Source organism: Panthera pardus, unplaced genomic scaffold, assembly GCF_024362965.1.
Source record: "Panthera pardus isolate Hobbes unplaced genomic scaffold, ASM2436296v1 HiC_scaffold_3, whole genome shotgun sequence".
Taxonomy (NCBI): domain Eukaryota; kingdom Metazoa; phylum Chordata; class Mammalia; order Carnivora; family Felidae; genus Panthera; species Panthera pardus.
In genome coordinates, this window is record NW_026526876.1 from 30,383,208 (window position 1) to 30,404,740 (window position 21,533).

Sequence of the window (21,533 nt, forward strand, 5' to 3'; positions counted from 1 at the left end):
TGATTTTCTTATCTTTTTTTTACATAAATTGTAACATCCTACAACTCGATTCTTTTGCTTCGTGGTATGTCTTAGACTTTTTTTCTTCCAGTACATAGAGGGTTACCCCATCCATGCAAGCTGCTGCATAATATTCCATAGTATGAGTGTATTAACGATTTAGTAATTCCCCTCTTGATGGATGTTTAGGCTGTGTCCAGTTTTCTTATTACATGCATTGCTGCATGGACCACCTCATACATGCATCTTTGTGTACGTGGGTGGGTATTTCTGTAGAATAGATCCCTGGAAATGGAACTGTTGGGATGAAGACGATGTCGATATATACAATTTTAATTGCCCTCAAAAAAGTTGTGCCAATTTACACACCAATCCATACACCATGACAGCATTCATTTCCTCCTACCCTCCCACTCTTGGATATTCTCCATTTCTTGGCTGATCTGGTGGGTGAATAAAATGGGTCCCTTCTGAATTTGAATTTTTCTGATTACGTATACATTTAAATATCTCTGTATGTTTCCTGGGCATTTGTGTTTCTTGTCTGAATTTTCTGTCCTTTGCCAATTTTGTTGTTATCTTTTTTTTTAAATTGATTTGTAGAAAAAGTCAGTGTAGACACAAGTAATTTTGGAAACAATATTATACTCAAAGTAACTGACTGGCATTTTTCATGACAGATTGTGTGTCATATCATTAGTTCAACTTGGGTAGATAAGTCATAAATGACTTCTGAATTAATAATAAAAGACATAACAGTCATAGTAATCTAAATGTAGGGATTATGATCCCCCTAAAGTAGATTCCCCCCTGCCCCTTAGTCTGATAACCTTACTGGTAAGGGACAAATGGTAGAATAAGGTAGTTGTTTTCTTATGAATTTTATGAATTTCTTAAATACTATATATAGTTTATATTTTCTCATGATAGTATCTAACTTGGAGATCTTATTTCCCAAACTTGTAAGAAAAATGAAAGTAATTTGGCACAAGGAACAAGAGAGAGTGGAGAGAGTGGGTAGGCTGAGGGACAGGGGTAGGAGAAAAACTTTGAATTGTGTATTATATACCTTTGGAATTCTGAGCCATGCAAATATATATTACCTATTAAAAAAAATAAACTGAAATTAAAAAAATATTTTTTGAAAAGCGTGTATTTGGTAGTTTATATACTAGAAGATGAATCTGGTAAGATTTGATGATTCTTAAAAAATTTTTAAATGTTTATTTATTTTTGAGAGAGAGAGAGAGAGAGAGAGAGAGTGAGTGAGCAGGGAAGGGGCAGAGAGAGAGGGAGACACAGAGTCCAAAGCAGGCTCTAGGCTCCGAGCTGTCAGCACAGAGCCTGATGTGGGGCTCGACCCCACAAACTGTGAAATGATGACTTGAGCCGAAGTCAGACACTTAACCAACTGAGCCACCCAGGTGCCCCAAGATTTGATGATTTCTAATTCAGCTTGAGGGTTATGCCTTGTAAGACAGAAGTTTTTAACTATGGGTCAATAGTCCCCTGGGGCAGGATTTTTAACCTTTTTTTCTATATATCAAATTTTTAAAAAAATTTTTTTTAACATTTATTTATTGCTGAGAGACAGAGCATGAACAGGGGAGGGGCAGAAAGAGAGGGAGACACAGAATTGGAAGCAGGCTCCAGGCTCTGATCTGTCAGCAGAGAGCCCAATGTGGGGCTCGAACCCACGAACCGTGAGATCATGACCTGAGCTGAAGTTGGACACTTAACAGACTGAGCCACCCAGGCACCCTTCTATATATGTATCGATGATCTGCAGAAGCTTATGTTCTTGGGATAATGTTTTCAAATGTATAATAAGTTAAAATATATAGGAAAAGGAAATTATGTGGAAATAGAGTTTTCAAAAAATTTTTAAAAAGATTAGTGATATAGCAATAAATCTGCTTCTGTTAGAATATTAAATAACAAAATATAATGGTACGCCTACTAACTATTATAACTTCAAGGTACTGATGAGAATAAATGATATTTTGAGATATCCATGCCAAATATGTGATATGAAAATATCTGATTTCTGCTGGGGACCAAATTAACTACACTAATCTGTGGTTTGTTGCCTACATTCATAATGGAAGGAAATGCTAATTCTAGTTAGAGGTTTGTGAAAATAGAGATGTGATTCTATTTTCCATCCAAGTTTGGCACCCACAAATTCAGTCCATTCTATTCACGGACCTGAGCCCTAAAGGGATGGTCTGCAAATTGAAATCGCATGTACACCTTTGCACGTATTCAAGAAAGTGCAGTTTTCTAGGGAAAGGGTCCATTCCATAGCTTTTATGAAATTCTCAAAAGGTTCTTGTCTCAAAAGATTGAGTCACAAATTGGGGCGGAGGTGGAGAAAGACATTTGTTTTCCTGTGAAGTTGTACTTATTCTCATAAATGATGATAAATGAATGATTTGTTTTAATTAAAAGTAGTATATTTGCAAATTGATACCTGTCACTTTCTGAATTCATTCAACAAATATTTATGGAGCATCTCCTATGTCCCAGGAACTGTTTTACATGCCAGGGATATAAGCCCAAGAACAAAACTGACCAAATATCCCACTTGTCAAGGGGTTTACAAATATATAATATAAAAACAAATATGTAAATATAATAAATACATAGAATTTCAAGTATTGGTAAGAAATCAGTGGCCAGATCTCTCAAGTTTTCTAATTTATTCAACGACCGTTTCTGCTGCTCATAGACTGAGTTTTTTACTAATGATAATACTTTTCATTCATATAATCTCGAGTTGGTTCTTTTTATTAGATGTACTGTTTACCTCTGTCTGAGGATATATTAATGATGCTATTCTAAATTTTTTATACTGTTCATTTTTGAGAGAGAGAGAGAGAGAGAGAGAGAGAGACAGAGTGCAAGTTGGGGAGGGGCAGAGAGAGAGGGAGACACAGAATCGGAAGCAGGCTCCAGGCTCTGAGCTTCAGCACAGAGCCCAGTGCAGGGCTTGAACCCATGGACTGCAACCTGAGCCGAAGTCGGATGCTTAACCGACTGAGCCACGCAGGTGCCCCATTAATGTTGGTATTCTCAAATCCTTTTGTGTTTTCTCTGTTAACTGTGTCATTGACTATAAGCTGTTATATCTGTTTTTTATTTTCTGTCCTGAATAGAATTGGCTTTCTCACTCCATTTGGTCATTCCTGAGTGCAATTTATCTTTGTAGTTGAGATTTGACTTGCTTCTGTTTTCTGGTCCTAAGGAAGAGGTGAAATGAACCACGGGGCTTGTTATTGGTGACAGGTCCCCCTGAGAGTTAAAGAAGAGGTGGGAGGTGACTTCTAATGGCTAGTCAGAGTGTATACCCTTCCTCCAGGGTTCTGGACCCTGCCCCCTTCTAACACCAATGGCTCCTGCCTGGAAGAAAACACCCTTTGCTGCCAGATCCAAGGAGGAAGGATGTGGGGTTGATGTGCTGTCCTTGGTCCTACTGCAGTATCCCAGCTAATCACCCTGTAGGTGGCTCCAAGGCATTTCTGGTGGGGAGTGTTTGTAGAGCTACTCCCTTGGCTTTGAGCCAAGGTTGTGGATTTTCTAATTGTATCTTTTCTAATCATCCTTAGGGACTTTGGTGGAGTTTGGAGTTTGGTAGAGACTTGGCATGTTTCAATCTGCCAGCTTGAAATAGCACAACCTCTTAGGAAGACAATTTTGTACCCCTGTTAAATCCTGGAGAAACTTAGGCAAATGTGTACTAGGATATAAACAGAAAAATGTCCAAAGCAGCACTGTTTATAATAACTAAAAATTAGAAAAATCTAGTATCCACCAACAGTAGAATGAACAAATAGTGTTACACGGGTATTTACTCTATACTTATTAAACTGAGCATTTATGTTATGTGCATTTTATGCACATTTTTAGTTCTCACAGATATTTTTTAGTTGGGGAAAAAAATTAGATGGCTTTACTTGTAGCACTGATATGGTTATAAATAGGGCTTCCACAATAAAATTTGGGAAAAGAGAGGAGGAAGTGGCAGTTCTGTCCTTGTTTTTGCCACTCAGGGCTGGGTTCTAACAGAGATTTTGTGATCCAGAGAGTGGGCATTAAATGTACATTTTGGTGTGAAGAGTGGATAGGGGTGTGTGTGTGTATGTGTGTGTGTGTGTGTGTGTGTGTGTGTGTGTGTGAGAGAGAGAGAGAGAGAGAGAGAGAGAGAGAGAGAGAGACAAAGGAGTATGTGAGAAGAAAAGATTTGAATCAAACAGCAGAGATCACCATCCCTACATTAAATAAGAATTAGTGTATTTGGTGGCACCATTACCCAGGTTTCTCTCACATCTAGCGGTCCTGTGTAGCAAATAGTTGTAGTTATTTTGCATTTTGACCCAGAAATGACCTTTTCATTTTGCAGAATTCTCAGTGACAATTATCTGACCGAATTACATAAAGACACATTTGAAGGCCTGCTATCCCTCCAGTATTTGTAAGTTAATCAGTTCATCATTTATTATGAGTTTTTAGTTATATTATTTATTAAAAAATACAGGGTTCAAATTGGATAATTGCAACAATTTCTTCTAACAGTAGAATTCTATAATTCTCTATAGTGGAATTCTATAATTCTCTCTATTAAATTCTATAACTCTGTAAGTCTGTGGGGACCCAGCCCATCTCTAGCATTAAATACCTCCTATGCATTTTCAACTTTTTAATTTTATAGACAAGATATAGGAAAAAGCCCTTCAGTTGTAGAGGAAAAGGGGTAATGAAGTCTGAGCAATTATGGACACCCATATGAACCTTGTTATGTAAGTGTTCATATACCATCTGCTTTTATTTATATTTATTATTTATGGCCCATGGATCAAATCCTGTGTATGGTCTGTCTTGATACAACCTATGAGTTCAGAATGATTTTCATGTTCTTAAAGGGCTGTAAAAGAGAAAAGAAGAGAAAGAAACAGAGAATATGTGACAGAGACCGTATATGGCCTGCAAAGCCTAAAATATTTACTGTCTGGCCTTTACAGAAAAGGTTTGAAAAAGTTGGCTTAGTAAAATGAGAGGAATTGAAGTTAACCTCAAATTGTCACCTACAAGACAAGAAAATATAGAACACTTACATTAATTTGAATGCCATTAACCCAGAATTTTTAAATAATTTAATCTAAATTAAATATTTAAATATTAAATATTTAACTAAGCAGGTGAATTATGTAAGCAGTATTACCAAGTACATATTAAATTATTAAGAGATTAAGGATTTCAGTGTGGGAAATTTTATTAGTTTATTTTTTTATTATTATTTTTTATGTCATTTATTGTTAAGTTAGCTAACATACAATGTGCACTTGGCTTCAGGAGTAGATTCCTGTGATCAGTGTGGAAATTCTTATGCCACCATAAAAATAGATGTTTAAAATGATGGCTAAGGGGTTGGGGCTCCTGGGTGGCTCAGTTGGTTGGGCGTCCGACTTTGACTCAGGTCGTGATCTCACAGTTTGTGGGTTCGAGCCCCGTGTCGGGCTCTGTGCTGACAGCTCAGAGCCCAGAGCCTGTTTCAGATTCTGTCTCCCTCTCTCTCTGCCCCTCCCCCACTCATGCTCTGTCTCTCTCAAAAATAAATAAACATTAAAAAAATGATGGCTAAGGGGCACGTGGCTGTCTCAGTCATTAGAGTCTGCAACTCTTGATCTCGAGGTTGTAGGTTAGAGCCCCATGTTAGGTATAGAGATTACTTAAAAAAAATGAAATCTTTAAAAATATAATGATGGTTAAGTGGTATAGTTAGAAATGTTTACACTAAACAAACATCAGAAATGCCTCTAACTTTGCTAATTACAGAATAAACATCTCTCCAGCCTCATTGTCAAGGAAGAAATGTTTGCATATATCTCTGTACATTAGACATACAGAGATATTAATGTTCTTTGCTATGGAGGTTCAGTGTTTATTCTTTGTCCATGCCATGCAAAGCTGTGTATTTCATTAATCCTTTTTAAAAAATTTTTTTAATGTTTATTTATTTTTGAGAGAGAGAGAGACAGAGTATGAGCAGGGTAGGCACAGAGAGAGAGGGAGACACAGAATCCGAAGCGGGCTTCAGTCTCTGAGCTGTTGGCCCAGAGCCTGATGCGGGGCTCGAATTCATGAGCAGTGAGATCATGACCTGAACCGAACGAAGTCAGATGCTCAATCGACTAAGCCATCCAGGCGCCCCTCATTAATCCTTATTAATGATATGCTTTAGAAAATAGATTCTTCTTGCAAATGTGGAAGGCTTAAGGGTAGTGAGTAAAAAGAATCTCATATGACACTAAAAATAGCCCTTCAAATTATCAAACCTTCCAAGTCTTAGGGGACAACCACTTTGTATTGGTCTTCTTGGCTACCTCTGCCATCTGGGCTCCAAACGTTACAAACACAGTTTGGAGAAAACCAAAAGAGACAAACTGCGCAATGGATAGGGCCTTTCATTATTTCTACTATGAGGTACTTTGTAAGCCAATTATTTCATGTCAGGTGAAGTGTTCTCATTCATTCATTCAAAAAAAATGTGAATCAAAACCTAAAAAAGAATGTGACAGGCCCTATGCCCAGTACCATAGGCATGCAGATGGTTAAGACAGGCTTCCCACCCTTGTAGGAACTCATGATTTCACAGGGAAAATAAACAGAAGCTTAAACCATAATGCCTAAGCACTAAATGGATGATGAAGCACTGACAAAGTGCAGAAGAGGGAGCCACAAAGTCGTAAAACCACATTTCTTTTCAGTCGTTTTGCTCCTTCTACTCACTACCCAGCTGTTAATTTATTTTATAAATATTTGAGTTTGTTCTTTGTCCATGCATCAGTTTTAAACACAGTAGACAACGCAGATGAGCAAGACTAGTCCATACTTTCATGGAGTTTATGCCCAGAGGAAATGGAATGCCAGAATAACTATATTAAGAAGAAATTGGGGCACCTGACCGGCTGAGTCAGTAGAGCATGCGACTCTTGATCTCAGGGTCGTGAGTTCAAGCCCTAGGTTGGGCGTGGAGTCTACTTTAAAAAATTAAAAGAAGGAGAAGGAGGAGGAGGAGAGGGGGAGGGGAAGAAATGGATTTGGGCAATGAGAAGTATAAGTTGTTTTTGGAACACAGAAGGGGGGGGAAGACTTCAAGTTGGATCAGGGAAGTTACTAGAGAAATACTGTTTGAACAGAACCTTGAATGGCTATGACGTATCATCAGATAGACATCTTGGGAAGAATATGCTTGCAAGATAGAGTGAGTGAAAGGCAAAATGCAGGAGAAATTTCTTTGGTATCTGTAGAGTAGGAAACTAGAGCCGGATTTAGGATTTTGAAGGCCTTGGATGATATGCCAGGCTACCGTGTTATCACAGCAGTGCTCTAGGACAAACTTTAGACTGCACCAGGGTCACCGGGAGGCCTTGTCAGAACACAGGTTCCACCTCCACAGTTCCTGATTCACTCAGTCCAGAGTAGAGCTGAGAATTTGCATCTTGAGTAAGTTCCCAAGTGACTCTGATATTTGAGAACCACTCCTGGAGAATTAATCTGGTGACTGTGTGCAGTATAGATTAGAATGGGAGAGACCAGAGATGAAAATGCCAGTCAGAAGATGGTGGTACCCATGTAGGTGGAAAGTGAGGGACTCGGCTGAAATCCATGGAAATAAGAGGGTCAACCATAATCAAGAATGGGTGTTTCCAAATAAAAATCCAGGACCATGTTGTTTTTTTGTTGGCCCCACTTGCAGCTGAAGCAATTGATAAATTCATAGACCGTTTAGGCAACGTACAACCAAAAATAAATTTCTATTAATATGATAATATAATTCTGAGTTCGTTCAAAGTTAGGTATTGATTAGAGGAGTAACTTCTTTTCAAGTTAAATGAAAAGGTATCTTTTACCTCTTCTGGTATTGACTTGGTGTCAAGAAATAGAACTAAACCAGGAAGGTGTGCTAATGTGAGAATATCCCTTTTAATGTTAGAAATTATATGTGGCGATCACAACTTTGAGCTCATAATTTAGAAATTGATGAGGCCACAAAAAGTCATTTAATCAATTCTTCTGCTCTCAGGAAACATTACTTCCAAGATCTATCAAGATCTATAGTTGTATATTTTATGTATGAAGATCACAAAGGTGAGACTCTTAAGAAAGGTGAGGACAGGGTTAGGGGCTCTGGAAGGTTCAATTAACAATTCCTAATACTCAGAGTTTAGCCAAAAGCTACTTATTCAATACTACCATCCTACTAATTAGATATCTTATAGCTAATTGAGGCAATATTTTCCTTTTCCTTTTCCTAGAGATTTATCCTGCAATAAAATACAATCTATTGAAAGACGTACATTTGAATCACTACCTTTTTTGAAGCTTATGTAAGTTACAAATATAATTTCATTATATTTGGAATTTGTATTAAACTTAATTGTAAACCTCTTTGTTATTCATTTGGAATGAATGAACCTTTATTAGTCGAAAGCTACTAAAATTATGTAGCAAATCTTTTTTGTCTGTGGCAAAGTTTGGTGTGAGAGTTATTATAGAGATCAGAGTGAATCGTTCTAGAGCAGCAGTTCTCTGCCAGGGTGATTTTGCATCCAGGTGACACTTGGTAGTGTCTGGAGACATTTTTGATTGTCAGACTGTAGATGTGCTCCTGGCATCTAGTGGGTGGAGGCCAGGGCTGCTGTCACACCCTACAGTTCACAGGGCAGCACCCCCCCCCCCCCATAACAAAGATTATCCAACCATAAATCTCAACAGTGCTAAAGTTGTGAAACGTTTTTCTAGAGAAATAAACTTACTTCTCTAGAAAAAAATACTTACTTAACACAAGTATTTATTGAGCATTTACTGATTTGTATCTAATGCACCACATGTATAAACATGAAAGTATAAATCTTTCATGCAAATATTTTTTTAAAAAGGCAAGTATCTTTCATAGTGAGATTTCTTTAGTGTATGGAGAGAGTATTGTGGTTATGTTTCATTATCTATAAATTAGAATCACTGCCAAAGGATAAATATTCTGAAAGAATATCTTTTTTTTCTCTTTGTTTGTCTTGTTTTTGTGTGTGTGTGTGTGTGTGTGTAGAAATCTTGGTTGCAATTTACTCACCGAACTGAGCTTTGGAACATTTCAGGCCTGGCATGGAATGCCGTTTTTACACAAACTGTAAGTGAAATAGAAAATGAATACATGTAAAAAAAAAAAAAAAAACTACATGTAAAAATATCATACAGTGATTGGTTAGGTGTGTGTTAATAAACCCAGTATGAATTCTGGAAAGTAGGTCTTAAAATCCATTTTTTTTTTCAAATGAGGAAACTAAGGTACAAAGAGGCCAAGAGACTTGTCTTAACTCCTAAATGGCACTCTCTGCCCTCCCTCATACCCAGCTTTGTGTGGGCAATGAAAGCCCCAAGCAAGTAACACCCAAGTCAGTATTATCATGGGAATTCGTGACAGTGATGCTTCCCCAAGGTGTGCATGGTCCTTGAAATCCACTTTTGAATTTAACTTTGATTCCTGCTCATGTGCAAGTTTCCTATGCAAAAGAGAACTTCAAAGAACGAAGTTTAGCACAGAGTTCTCCAGGCAGCAAAAGGTGTGGGTGCTTCTTGAGCCATCAGGAAAGCAGAAAGAACTCCTGAATGCCTGCCACAGGGCACTGCTCTCCATGTGTTTTCTTTCCTGACCACTCTTCAATTAAGAAGTGTGTTATTCCCTTTCAGCCGGAAAATTCTGTGATTTCTCTGTAAAAAAGCAAATCATACTGGACATGTTCAGTGGCCTGAGGGGGATTTTTAGACTCAAGGTTGAAGACCCTCCTCTAAAGCAGACGCTGGAAAAGACTGTCTTACTGTCTTGTGGTTCAGAAATCCGATTTCACAGCTTATCTTCCGTTAGATGAAAGTGTTTACGGTGTGTCCGGAGCTGGAGTAAGTTCCTGCGGGTGCCCAAGAGCAGGGGCCTCCTCTCTCCTCTCATTAATTTGCTGATGCCTAACTTGGGGAAAGAATACTGAGGGTCAGTTTTTTGTTTTGCCGGCATGCCAGAGAACGGGCTCATTGAGTTTCTCCACCAAGAGGTTTTAGTGGTGTCAATATAATGTCTTAAAACTCACCACCTCTACTAAGCATCTTATAACACCGAGAGTCTCTTCGAAGAATCTGAATTTCATAGTTAGGTAGGCAATACAGGACAAAATAGGGTGGAATCCGTTGATAACAATGAATGAATTCATTGAAAAACACTCAGTGCCACGCGCACTCTATGTCGACAGTGTACTAAGTACTGGGGGTACAAAGAATACACAGGGACTGTCCCCAAGAATCTTTCATACTGGAAGGAGAAAAAGATGGCCGTTGATGGGAAAACGTATGTGAGCCATGCTGGCATCAGTGCAGCAGGGTAACGAGCTAGGGGGTGACAAAGTAGGGGATGGTTGTGGAATAGAAAAGATTTGTTGTGGAAAAGGCAACAACTTGCTTGTGTTGAGTTTCCACGTTCATCTTGATGAAGTTTTGGGGAGATGGTGGGGAGTCGGGAGCCGACGGCCAAGAAAGAATTCTTGAACATGTCTTTGGTGCAAAAAAGGTGATTTTATTAAAGCACAGGGACAGGACCGTGGGCAGAAAGAACTGCGCTGGGGTTGTGAAGAGTGACAGGTTATATGCTATGGAATTGGGAGGTCAAGTCAAAAGGGAAGTCTCCAGAGGGACTGTGATATGTGAAAGAGGACTCCTAAGATACCAGAGGCCTTGCTATTGTCAAGCTAAGGTTGTTTTTCCCTCTAGCAAAGCATTAAGACAGTAGGGAGTTCCTGGAGAAATATTTTATTTGCCTGCCTCAAGTATCTGTCAATAGGCTGCAGGTTATAAGGAAATTTAATTTTACCTGAGATTTCCTTCTTGCCTTTGTTCCCCATATCACTATGGAGGGGTGATGTGGGGGCTCCAGGAAGCTGATTCTGTAGGTTTCTGGAGATTAGGCTATTGATAAGATTGCCTTTTTCTTGTAATTTACTAAGATATTTGTAAACTGATGGAAACTCCTATCTTGCCCGACTGAGATCTCTTATCAGTTAACCATTTGTTTTCTTTCCTTTCCTTTGTCCTCGAGCAGCCAGAATCACACATATCCCACCTGGGGCGGGGGCATGTGCTAACTTGTATCTTGCCCTCAACTTGCCTCATGCTCCCTCATCGATCTTACATGACAGAAAAAGGTAATTAAAGAACCAGAGCTAGCTGGTATTGAGAATAAATTAATACTCATGTCATGTGTGTTATGCCCAGAATTCGTGATCCCCAAATACCGCCAGGGAGCCGAGTCCGATGTAAAAGCAAAAGAGCCTTTATTCGAGCTAGCTCGAGCTCAATCCCCTACCTGCACTGATGCAGAGGTGAGATACCGGGGAGAGAGAGCCAGTTTCAAAAGGACAAAGGTTTTATGGGGCCTAGGGGCAGTTGGTGAGGTAATGGCTGTGGCCTCAGCTGATTGGCTGGGGAAGGGTCCTGGGGAAGAGTGCTGTTAGGCAGTTGGGGGGGGGGGTTACTCAAGGGGAGGAGGTGTGGTCAAGGTGAAGGACACAGAACAAGATGGAGTCAGCCGGCGTAGGCCCGCCCTTTCAATGTGGTTTGAATAGAGCTGTACTACTAAAACGAATTCACAGTTAACTTCCAAAAAATTATCACAGTACAGTAAGTGTGTATTGGAGGTTGGGCTCCTTGTTTGGGGCCAAACTTTTCTTTTTTCTTTTTAACGTTTATTTATTCTGAGAGAAAGAGAGCATGCGCAAGGGAGATGCCATCCCGTGAATTCAGTCACGTTATTACCTATGTGACTTAATTACTGGGGTGTTTATAAGTTGAAACAATATTTTCTCCAGCATTAAATAAGTTTGTAAACCTTTTGGGCCCCAGCTGAGGTGGATTTATCTTGAACTGACTGAAGCTTAAACTTCAGGTCTTCTCACTTACATAGGCCCCTTCCAAAGTCTTGGGAGGGACCCTCGCAGTTCCTGTACGCATAATTTTGCATGTTTTGATGAGGCAGGATTTCCCAAAGTAGATGAGGTCCAGACCCTACAAGGCCTCGATACACCCCTGGGTTTCAGGTAATTCTATCTCAGTAAGTTTTTTGAATGAAGCCTCTTAAGTTATTGATAAACACTGAGTGAACACGTTAGCGGTGTGGTAAAGTCTATTTTGAATCTGAAATCCACCTCAAAGCCATGCCAAGAGTTTATTAATAAGGTACCACTTTTTGAATGGTAGTAATAATCCTATTTCTTTCAGATGAAATCAGGAATGAAATATATTATGGAAAACCAGCAGTGGTTGATAATCCTAAATGTTAAGTATACTTTTTTTTTCCTGACTTTAAAGTGCTTCTCCTTCATTCACCTACACAGGTGCAGACCGATGGCTTATTTTAAAAAATTCACTTCATTGCTTCTAACAGTACGAGCTCCATGAGTTTAGAAGCCGAAGGACTCTACGATGTAGAAAGGCTGTACCTTATCGGGATAGAGCACATTCACATGCTGGCTCGTCTGTGGCGCATCAGTATTGTGCCAAGAACATAAGCTCTAAGGGAGAATAAGGAAAATCTAAGCCTTACCCCTTTTGAATTATTGTTGAGAATATCGTTGAGGTAGGTGTGGCCACCCTCTGAAGGCAAAGTCGAGCCGCAGTCACATTGACGCCCTAACGCTCCCCCAGTCAACCGCCATCTGCTTCCTTTTAGACGGCTGCGTGCCCACACAAGTTGACACACTTCAGGATATTGTCATCGCTTTTTGGTATGTACTGGAAATCCTGGCAGCTTCTTCTCAGATTCAGAAAGGCATCAACGTTAAGGATGAAGATGACAACTCAGGGCTGTCCTTTTGGGGTGATTTAGGGTAACTTTTATTATTTTCCGTGTGTGGTAGTTCAGAAGCTTTGCGATAGTCATACCCAACTGTTACTTTTCTTCTCCCAGCTGCCTCTGATTCTTCCCACGTATATGCCAAGGCATCTTCTTTCTCTGGGAAGCATGGTAGTTGCTCCTCTGCCCCATATCATTTCTTTAATACCTACCTCTGTTAGGTATTTACTGCGCTCCGGCACTACGCTGAGACCTTTCGCTTGTGCTGCAAGTAAGACAGTGTGTCTTAAACTCTTAGAATAGAGCTTGGCACGTGGGAAATGCTCCGGACGTGGCCCCTCACACGGCACTTCATTTTCGTTTTTCCAGCAACTCTTGTGATACAGGTAGTATCATCCTCATTTCGGGGATGAGGAAGTTGAAACTCAGAGACATCGGGTGACTTGCCTAGGTTCACACTGTCAATAAGTGACAGAACCACTTAAGAAGCTTCGCGAGTAATACAATTCCGCATTCCCTGGCACTAGGTAGGACCTGAATGACAACCGGCCTTTTGGGCGTCGTCCCTTGGAGTCAGCTTCTCACTGGAATAGGACCTTTCGAGCAGGGAGCTCCTTTTCCCTATGCTTCGGGAGCTCCTGGCCATGCCACCTATGGGCATCCCCAGGCTTCCTGCTCACCGCCTGGTGCAAATATCACATCGTCACTGCTAGGCACCCACTCTGTGCCCAGCCTTATGCTAGGTGCTTTGCACATGCTCTTTCCTTTAATCCTCAAGTTGCCTTATGAGGTAAATGCTGCTAAAAAGACTCGGAGACGTTCGTTACTTAAGTCCCTTCACCAGGAAGTGACAGCCAGAATTCAGACCTAGGTCTGCCTGATTCCGGGGCCCTTGCTTCTTGGGCTGTTCCTCACTGCCAGAAACTCCTCTTCAAGGCTGTTCTCAGAACTTGAATTAAAACATGGGCTCACCATTTCAGATTCTTTAGGCTTCGCCCCTCCCCCCGCCCAACCCCTGAGAAAGGATCTACGTGATGCCGTTAGATGTCTTGTATTGAGGAGCTTCGCATGGGGAGTCATGTTCTCATGGCACATGGACCTATGTAGATGAATAAAGGAAAGGGGTTATTCTATCCCCAAGTACTTCAAACATACTGGAATAGGGTCTAGATCACTCTACTTATTTCTTCAACTGCTTTCCTCCAAGGAGCCAGTTTTCCCTCCATGCCTTGGGATTCCAGCATAGAGAGTTTGGAGTCTGTCCTATTTGAAATGTATTTTCACTGCCTGCTTTGGACATTTTTTCAGCCAAAGCTGTTAGGATTTCAGTACATTCAGGACAGTGGTGACAAGCTTCAGTCCTCAAGTCTTCTCTGTCTCCTCAGTTAATAGAAAGGAAACGTAGCCCATCTGTCTGGACCTCTGTAGAAGAATTTGGAGAAAAAAAAAATAACACGTAAGAAATGTTCCCTTATTTTGTGAGCTACCTTTAGTCTGTCCCGTTGCTCTGCAACGGAAAGCTTTTGCAAAAATACTTGAGTTTTCCTCTTCAAATAAGATAGAGTTTTTTAAAAAACAAAAAAATATCTAGAACAGTATTTCTTCAACTTTGATTATGAGACAGTCTTTGAGGATAACTGTTGTTATGTTTTACTCCCATAAAGATAAGCCCACGAATATCCAAAAGCCAATAGACTGAGTCAGCACACGTTTTATCTGTAAAATGAGGGAATTGAACGGAAATGGAGATGATGTCTAGTGCAGCGTCCACCGTTCGTTCGTATCGCAGTCTGTGGAAAGACAATTGCTGTCGGTCCAGCAGATGTAACCTGTCGGGTCAGTTCTCATTCTCCCCTTGGCTCAGGCACAATAGCTCCATGAAGAGAAGGCGGCACTAAAGACAGGAGGAGATAGGATAACTTGGAGTGGCCTGTATTTTGTTTTCACTACAGATAAACACAGGGCATTCATCTCAGCAGGAGGGCTGCCTGGGTAAGAGGAAGCACCGAGCCGATGGGTATAAGGCCATGGGTGAGCTACCAGGAAAGAGGGGGGGACAGTGGGGGTAGAGCACTGAGATAGTTGGGGGGAAGGATAACAAACTAGTAAATTGTTTTGGCTGCATAATTCTTCATAGTTTTTCTTAATAGGGAGCGGGGGGGGGGGGGGGGAGCAGGGGCGGGGAGAAGTGGGCAGGGGAAGACACACACGTGGAAGAGGTTACTTGCACAGAGCCCGCCAGTAAGCTTGTAGGTATTAATGCCATTTTTATGTTTTCAAAGCCAAAGGACATTCGGAGCCTCAAGGTTGAGGAACTGTGTTTAACCAGACATGTGACACTCACGTTCTTTCTCTTCATAACATCGTCTGACTGGATATTAACTAGTGTTACACAAACCCGACATGTTAATGGGCCTGAAAAAACGTAGAAGAAGGGGCTGGAATAGGAAGAATAGGGGAGTTTCCAAGGCAAGAACAAAAATGCATGGCTCCCAGCCGCACCGCTAACTCCCTCTGACCTCCGCGTGGAAGAGTTTGAATCTTCGCTCCCCTTTTCTCCACCTACTAACATGTTTGATCTTCTGGCAACTGGTTCTCTATTTATCACAACATGGTTCTTTTTTTTTTTTTCTTCAAATTGAGATATAGTCCGCATAATAGAATATGCAACATTATAAAGTATATAGTCCAATGGTATACTTTGATAGACAATAATCACTGCTAATCCAGAACATTGTCATCGCCCCCCTCGAAAGAAATACCATACCCATCAGCCTTTACTCCCCATTCTCCCCTCCTCCCAGGCCCCTGGCAACAACTAATTTACCTTCTGCCCCTATGGATTTGCCTATTCTGGACATTTCATAGAAATGTGTGTCTAGTTTCTTTCACATGGCTTGTTGGCTTCAAGATTTATCCGGTTGTAGCATGTTTCAGTACTTCATTCCTTTTTTTAATGTTTATTTATTTTTGAAAGAGAGCGCACACACAAGCGGGGAAGGGGCAGAGAGAGAGGGGGACAGAGGATCCAAAACCACAGAGCCTGATGTAGAGCTCGAACTCATGAACTGTGAGATGACGACCTGAGCCAAAGTCAGATGCTTAACCGACTGAGCCACCCAGGTGCTCCAGTCACATTTTGTTCATCCATTCGTGAGTTATTGGACATTTGGATTATTTTGACTTTTTGGCTATTGTGAATAATGCTGCTATGAGTATTCATGTACAAGTTTTTGTGTGGTCATATGTTTTTAATTCTCTTGGGTACATACCTAAGAGTGGAATTGCTGGGTCATGTAGTAACTCTATATTTAACCCTTTTGAAGAACTGCCGAACTGTTTTCCACAGTGACTACACCATTTTACATTCCCACCAATGTATGAAGATTCTGGTTTCCCCAAATCTTGCTACCACTTATCATTGTCTCTCTGTTCGATCATAGCCATCTTAGTGAGTGTAGAGTAGTATCTCATTGTAGCTTTGATTTATATTTCCCTAATGACCTAAGACATTGAGCATCTTTTCATGTGCTTATTGGCCATTCATGTATTTTCTTTGGCGAGATGTCTCTTCAAATCCTTTACCCATTTAAACATTTGATTATTTGTCTTTTTACTGAGTTTTAAGAGTTCTTTATATATTCTGGATGTTCTGGATACTAGACTTGTATCAGACATATGATAGTTTTGGGTTGTTTTTTTATTTTTAAATAAAGTCCAGTTTATCTATTTTTCCTTTGGTTTGTTGTGCTTTTTGTGTCATGTCTAAGAAACTGGCGCCTAAATCCAAGGTCATAAAGATTTCTCTCCTGAGAGTTTTATAGCTTGAGCTCTTCCATTTAGGTCTTTGACTCATTTTGAGTTAATATTTATATATGGTGTGAAGTGTAGGAATCCAACTACATTATTTGGTATGGGGATATACGGTTGTCCCAGCATCATTTGAAAAGACTAGTCTTCCCACGTTGAATGGTGTTGGCACCCTTGTTGAAAATCAGTGGGCCATAAATGTGAGGATTTGTTCCTGGACTGTCAGTTCTGTTCCATCAACTTACATGTCTGTTCTTTTGCCAGTACCACACCGTGATTACTGTAGTTTTGAAGTAGGTTTTGAAACCAGGGCGTGTGAGTCTTCCCATTTTGTTGTTCTGTGTCAAAATCGTTTTGGAGCACCCGGGTAGCTCAGTTGGTTAAGTGGCCGGCTCTTGATTTCAGCTCAGGTCATGACCTCATGGTTTGTGAGATGGAACCCCGTGTTGCAATCTGCACTGACAGCATGGAGCCTGCTTGGGATGCTCCCTCTCCTTCTCCCTCTGCCCCTCCCCTGCTCACACTTTTCCCCACTCACACTCGCTCATGTTTGCTCTTCTGCACGGGTGTGTATGCTCGCTGTCTCTCAAAATGAATAGATAAACTTTTTTTTTTTTTAAAAAGATCATTTTGGCTATTCTCGGTCCCTTGAATTGACATACAGATTTTAGAATTAGCTTGCCAATTTTTGGAAAGAAGTCAGTTGGGGTTTGGATAGGGATTATACTGAAACCACAGTTCAATTTGGGGTATAGTGCCATTTTAACAATATTTTCTTCTGATCCGTGAACATGGCATATCTTTACATTTATTTCAATCTTCTTTAATTTCTTTCAACAACGTTTTGTGGTTTTTAGTGTGATTCTTGCACTTCTTTGGTTAAATGTTTTCCTAAGTATTTTGTTCTTTTGAGTACTGTTATACGTGGAATTGTTTTTCTAATTTTATTTTTGGAATAGTCATTGCTGATGTATAGAAATAAAGCTAATTTTTACATATTGATCTTGTGTCCTGTAACCTTGCTGAACTCATTTATTAGTGCTAAGGTTTTTTTTTCTACATTCCCAGGAATATGTCTTGTGGTCTTCTAGTTACCCAGGAAGATGTTGGAGCATTTCAAAGTCCCTATGGACATCTCATTTCTCAGCTTTTTCCTTTTAGGCTTTTTGTTTAGGCTATTTTTTGTCTTGTTATCAATTGCCTCACATAGCTGCCAGATTAAAACATTTATCTATAATTGTTTTCAAAAAATGCCCCTTGGGAAGAGGCTATTTTAGCACTGTGCAGTTCTCAGTGAGGTCAAGGGCAAGGCTTTCAAGTGAAGTTTTTTAGGGACCCCACTAGACAGGTAAAACAATGACAGTTTGTTCCTTGGGAATGAGGCTTTAAGGAACTTGAGCTCCATTCTGTTCCCCTGGGATGTGGGCAATTTTTAAGGCTACCATCAGGATGGAGAGCAGAGGTTGAGGACAAGTTAAAACAACAGAGCTCACTGTTCTCATAGAAATTAGTAATTTTTTCTTTAATAAATGCTCTCCGGGTTGCTGCAAGCCCATTGGTTAAAATTTCCAAAGTTCTGAGAAAGTTGATTTTGACCATTTTTGCTAGTTTTTTGTTGTTGTTGTTGCTTTTATGGAAGGATGAATTTTCAGACGTCCTTCCTTTCTCATTTTCACTGATTCACCTGTAACAGGGCTTTAAAATGTCTAAAGTCTCAGGGCACCTGGGTGGCTCAGTTAACTGCCTGACTCTTGATTTCGGCTCAGGTCATGATCTTGCGGTCATGGGATCAAGCCCCATGTCAGGCTCTGCACTGGGCATGGAGCCTGCTTGGGATTCTCTCTCTCTCTCTTCCTCTGCCTCTCCTTCACTCATACTCTTGTACTCTCTCTCTCAAAAAATAGAATACAAAAATAAAAAATGAAATCTCTAAAGTCTCAATGATCACAGGCTAATTAAATACTTAATCATGGGAGATGATTAGAGGAAAGGAATAAAAATAGAAAATGTAATTCTTAGAGAAGCTCTCCCAGATGGAGAGATGAAGTTCAGCAAAGTGTTTCTATATTTAATGCTCTCAAAGTTAAGTTTAAGGTAACGGCTATTTTAAACCCCCTTTTTTTTTCATACAAGTTAAATACAGGCTTTGGAGTCAGAACTGAGTTCAGATTCCAGCTCTGCTTCTTGACTGGCTTGACAAACTGGGACAAATTATACAACCTCTCTGTACTTCAGTTTCCTCACTTGTAAAATGGGGTAATGATGTATCTATCACATAAGGTTATTGTGAGGTTTAAATGTGAAATGCTGATCACAGATGCCCTATGGCTCAATAGTATTGGTTGTGATGATTATCCTTATAATTTTGCAAAAGTACAGTGATGATTCTTGAGCAGAGTCAACCTAAAGGCAGATTTTCTTTTCTTTCTTCCTGTTTCCTTCACTTTATTTTTGCTGTAAAGAACTGAGAAGAAAATCTACTCGGCATTTTGGAATAAAAACTTGTGTCAAGCAGTGACAAAAAGTTATTTATTCAACAAGCCTTCACTAAGTAACTAGTAAATAACAAGCACTCTGTCAGGCACAGGGACAAAAATGACAATAGAGTATGGTCCCTGCCCTCAAGGAGCTGGCAGTCCAGGAGATGGATAAGGAAATGGGATCATATGCCACCTAACAAAGGCTGTCATAGGAGAATACACATGGTGGGGGTATAGCTTTCACCATTTCCTCTTAGATTAATCCCTTTGTCTTTGGCCCCCAAACTGAGGAATTGGTCCTATTTTTGTCTTTAACCGGGTGTTTTAAACTGTGGAATTTTTTACATTTCTAGAGATAAAGGAAAAGCACCTAGAATTACAGAGGACACTAGAAACAGTATTTCCTACAGAGCCTGGGCTTCCTACCAGCATAGTCACTTCTAGGATTTTCAGCCCAAAAAGTTCTTTGGCATATCTTTGCTTTGCTGTCCACGTAAAAAAAAAAAATTTTTTTTTTCCTCTTTCTGTTCTCCACTTTATCGTCCAGAGAGCTGGGTAGTTCCCAAAGGAAGAGTGCTTTACAGAATCTAAGGGTGATTTATAGGCAAAGGCAGAAAATGATTAGTTTTCACCTTCCAGTTCCATACCCCCAAAATGAACATAAACTTTCATGGTAGTCATTACTGGAAATGCAGATAATTTTAATTCCATTGCATTTTTCAGAATTATCAGTCGTAACCCTCTGTCAACTGTTGAAGATTCCTATCTTTTTAAGTTGCCAGCATTAAAATATTTGTAAGTATTGCAACAATCTCATGGCTCATGAGATGATTTCTGATCTTTTTTGTTGTCATCAAAAGATTAAGTATTTTGCGTTTTGGTTAAAAAGTCGTAATTTAAATTTTAACTGGGTTATTGAAATAAGCATTATTAGCAAAGAAAAAACGTATATGGGCAAGATAGCCTGCAGAGGAAGGAGTAGTATTGAAGAACACATAACAGACATGGGACTTGTAGATGTAGGTAGAAATACCATTTATCTCAAAGTGGAAAGTGGAGTAAGGTGTATATTAAAAGAAAAAAAGACTAATCAAGAGAGGTGGATGCAACTGAGAATGAAAATGAGGATAAGAGTAAAAAGGATTGTACTGTTGAGCACCAAGGTGATTAATTTGATGATGCACATAAAATGTCTTCATTGGGAGCTTTCTGAAATTATTGTCCATAGCAAGAAAACTCTTGAGCTGACTTGACAAAGAAGCCAGAATTGAAGTAATCACATGTTGCTAAGTATCTTTTTAGGTACAGAATTTTTATCCTTGGGTTCAAATCACGCATGTTTGGGCTTTCTCCTTCAGAGACATGGGATCAACACAGGTGTCACTTACAACAGTTGAGAGCATCCTCATGATGACCGTTGAATTGGAAACACTGTAAGTTGATTTTTCTTATGTGTATTTTCACTTAGTTGTTTACTTAGATTTGTTTTATTGTTTTCTTAAGTCAGATTTATTGAGGTATAAAATTTACTCTTTTTAAGCATACAGTTTGATGAGTTTTGACAAACGTGTAGTTATGTAACCACCACCACATTTGAGACGTAGAACGTTTCTGTCACCCCAAAAGGCCCCTATGTGCCTTTGCAGCCAATCCCCTTTTCTCACCACCAGCCCTGGCAACCACCAACCTAATTTTTGTCCCTATAGTTTTGCCTTTTCTACAGTGTCTTATAAATGAAATCATACAAGGGGCACCTGGGTGGCTCAGGCAGTTAAGCGTCCGACTTCAGCTCAGGTCATGATCTCGCGGTCTGTGAGTTCAAGCCCTGCATCGGACTCTGTCCTGACAGCTCAGAGCCTGGAGCCTGCTTCGGATTCTGTGTCTCCCTGTCTCTCTACCCCTTCCCCATTTGCACTCCATCTCTCTCTCTCTCTCAAAAATAAATGAACATTAAAAAAAATAAATAAATGAAATCATACAGTATGCAGTCTTCTGTGATTGGTTCCTTTCAGCATAATCCTTTTGAGATTCATCCATGTTTGTTTTTTTTTTTAACTTTTTTAACGTTTATTTATTTTTGAGAAACAGAGAGCATAAGCAGGAGAGGGGCAGAGAGAGAGAGAGAGACACAGAACCCGAAGCAGGCTCCAGGCTCTGTCAGCACAGAGCCCAATACAGGGCATGAACCTGCGGAACATGAGATCATGGCCTGAGCCAAAGTCGGTCACTTATCTGACTGAGCCACCCAGGCACCCCAGAGACTCATCCATGTTTTTGCACATGTCAGTAGTTCATTTCCTTTTTATTGCCGAGTAGTATTGCAGTTGTGAGGATATACCAGTTTGTTTATG

The 21,533-nt window shown here is 40.0% G+C and overlaps 1 protein-coding gene and 1 long non-coding RNA gene across 24 annotated transcripts in view; one reads left to right on the plus strand and one right to left on the minus strand.

Annotated features, from left to right (window-relative positions):
- LOC109261897 (RAD52 motif-containing protein 1) overlaps positions 1-21,533 on the plus strand; it is a 104,589-nt gene that overhangs the window by 19,148 nt on the left and 63,908 nt on the right. For 6 of the 22 annotated variants that reach the window (XR_008418612.1, XM_053892444.1, XM_053892441.1 and 3 more), the window contains 5 exons: positions 4,403-4,474; positions 8,319-8,390; positions 9,110-9,190; positions 19,906-19,977; positions 20,541-20,615. The exons of 4 other annotated variants lie outside the window; for them this stretch is intronic. Coding sequence is in view for 12 of the 18 variants with exons in the window: in XM_053892444.1 (XP_053748419.1) it covers positions 4,403-4,474; positions 8,319-8,390; positions 9,110-9,190; positions 19,906-19,977; positions 20,541-20,615 (372 nt within the window). In the remaining 6 variants the exon portion in view is untranslated. Of the gene's footprint in view, positions 1-4,402; positions 4,475-8,318; positions 8,391-9,109; positions 9,191-11,629; positions 11,722-19,905; positions 19,978-20,540; positions 20,616-21,533 lie in introns of those variants that run through there. 12 more of the 22 variants (XR_008418614.1, XR_008418617.1, XM_053892447.1 and 9 more) reach the window with 10 other exon arrangements.
- On the minus strand, positions 9,100-11,470 carry LOC128774184 (uncharacterized). Of its 2 annotated transcripts, XR_008418635.1 has the most exons (3): positions 11,408-11,470; positions 9,880-10,024; positions 9,100-9,188 (listed from the first exon to the last, which is right to left on the minus strand). It is a non-coding gene; the product is annotated as an uncharacterized LOC128774184 (long non-coding RNA). The 2 variants fall into 2 exon arrangements; XR_008418634.1 differs by lacking the exon at positions 11,408-11,470 and having other exon boundaries at positions 9,880-10,187.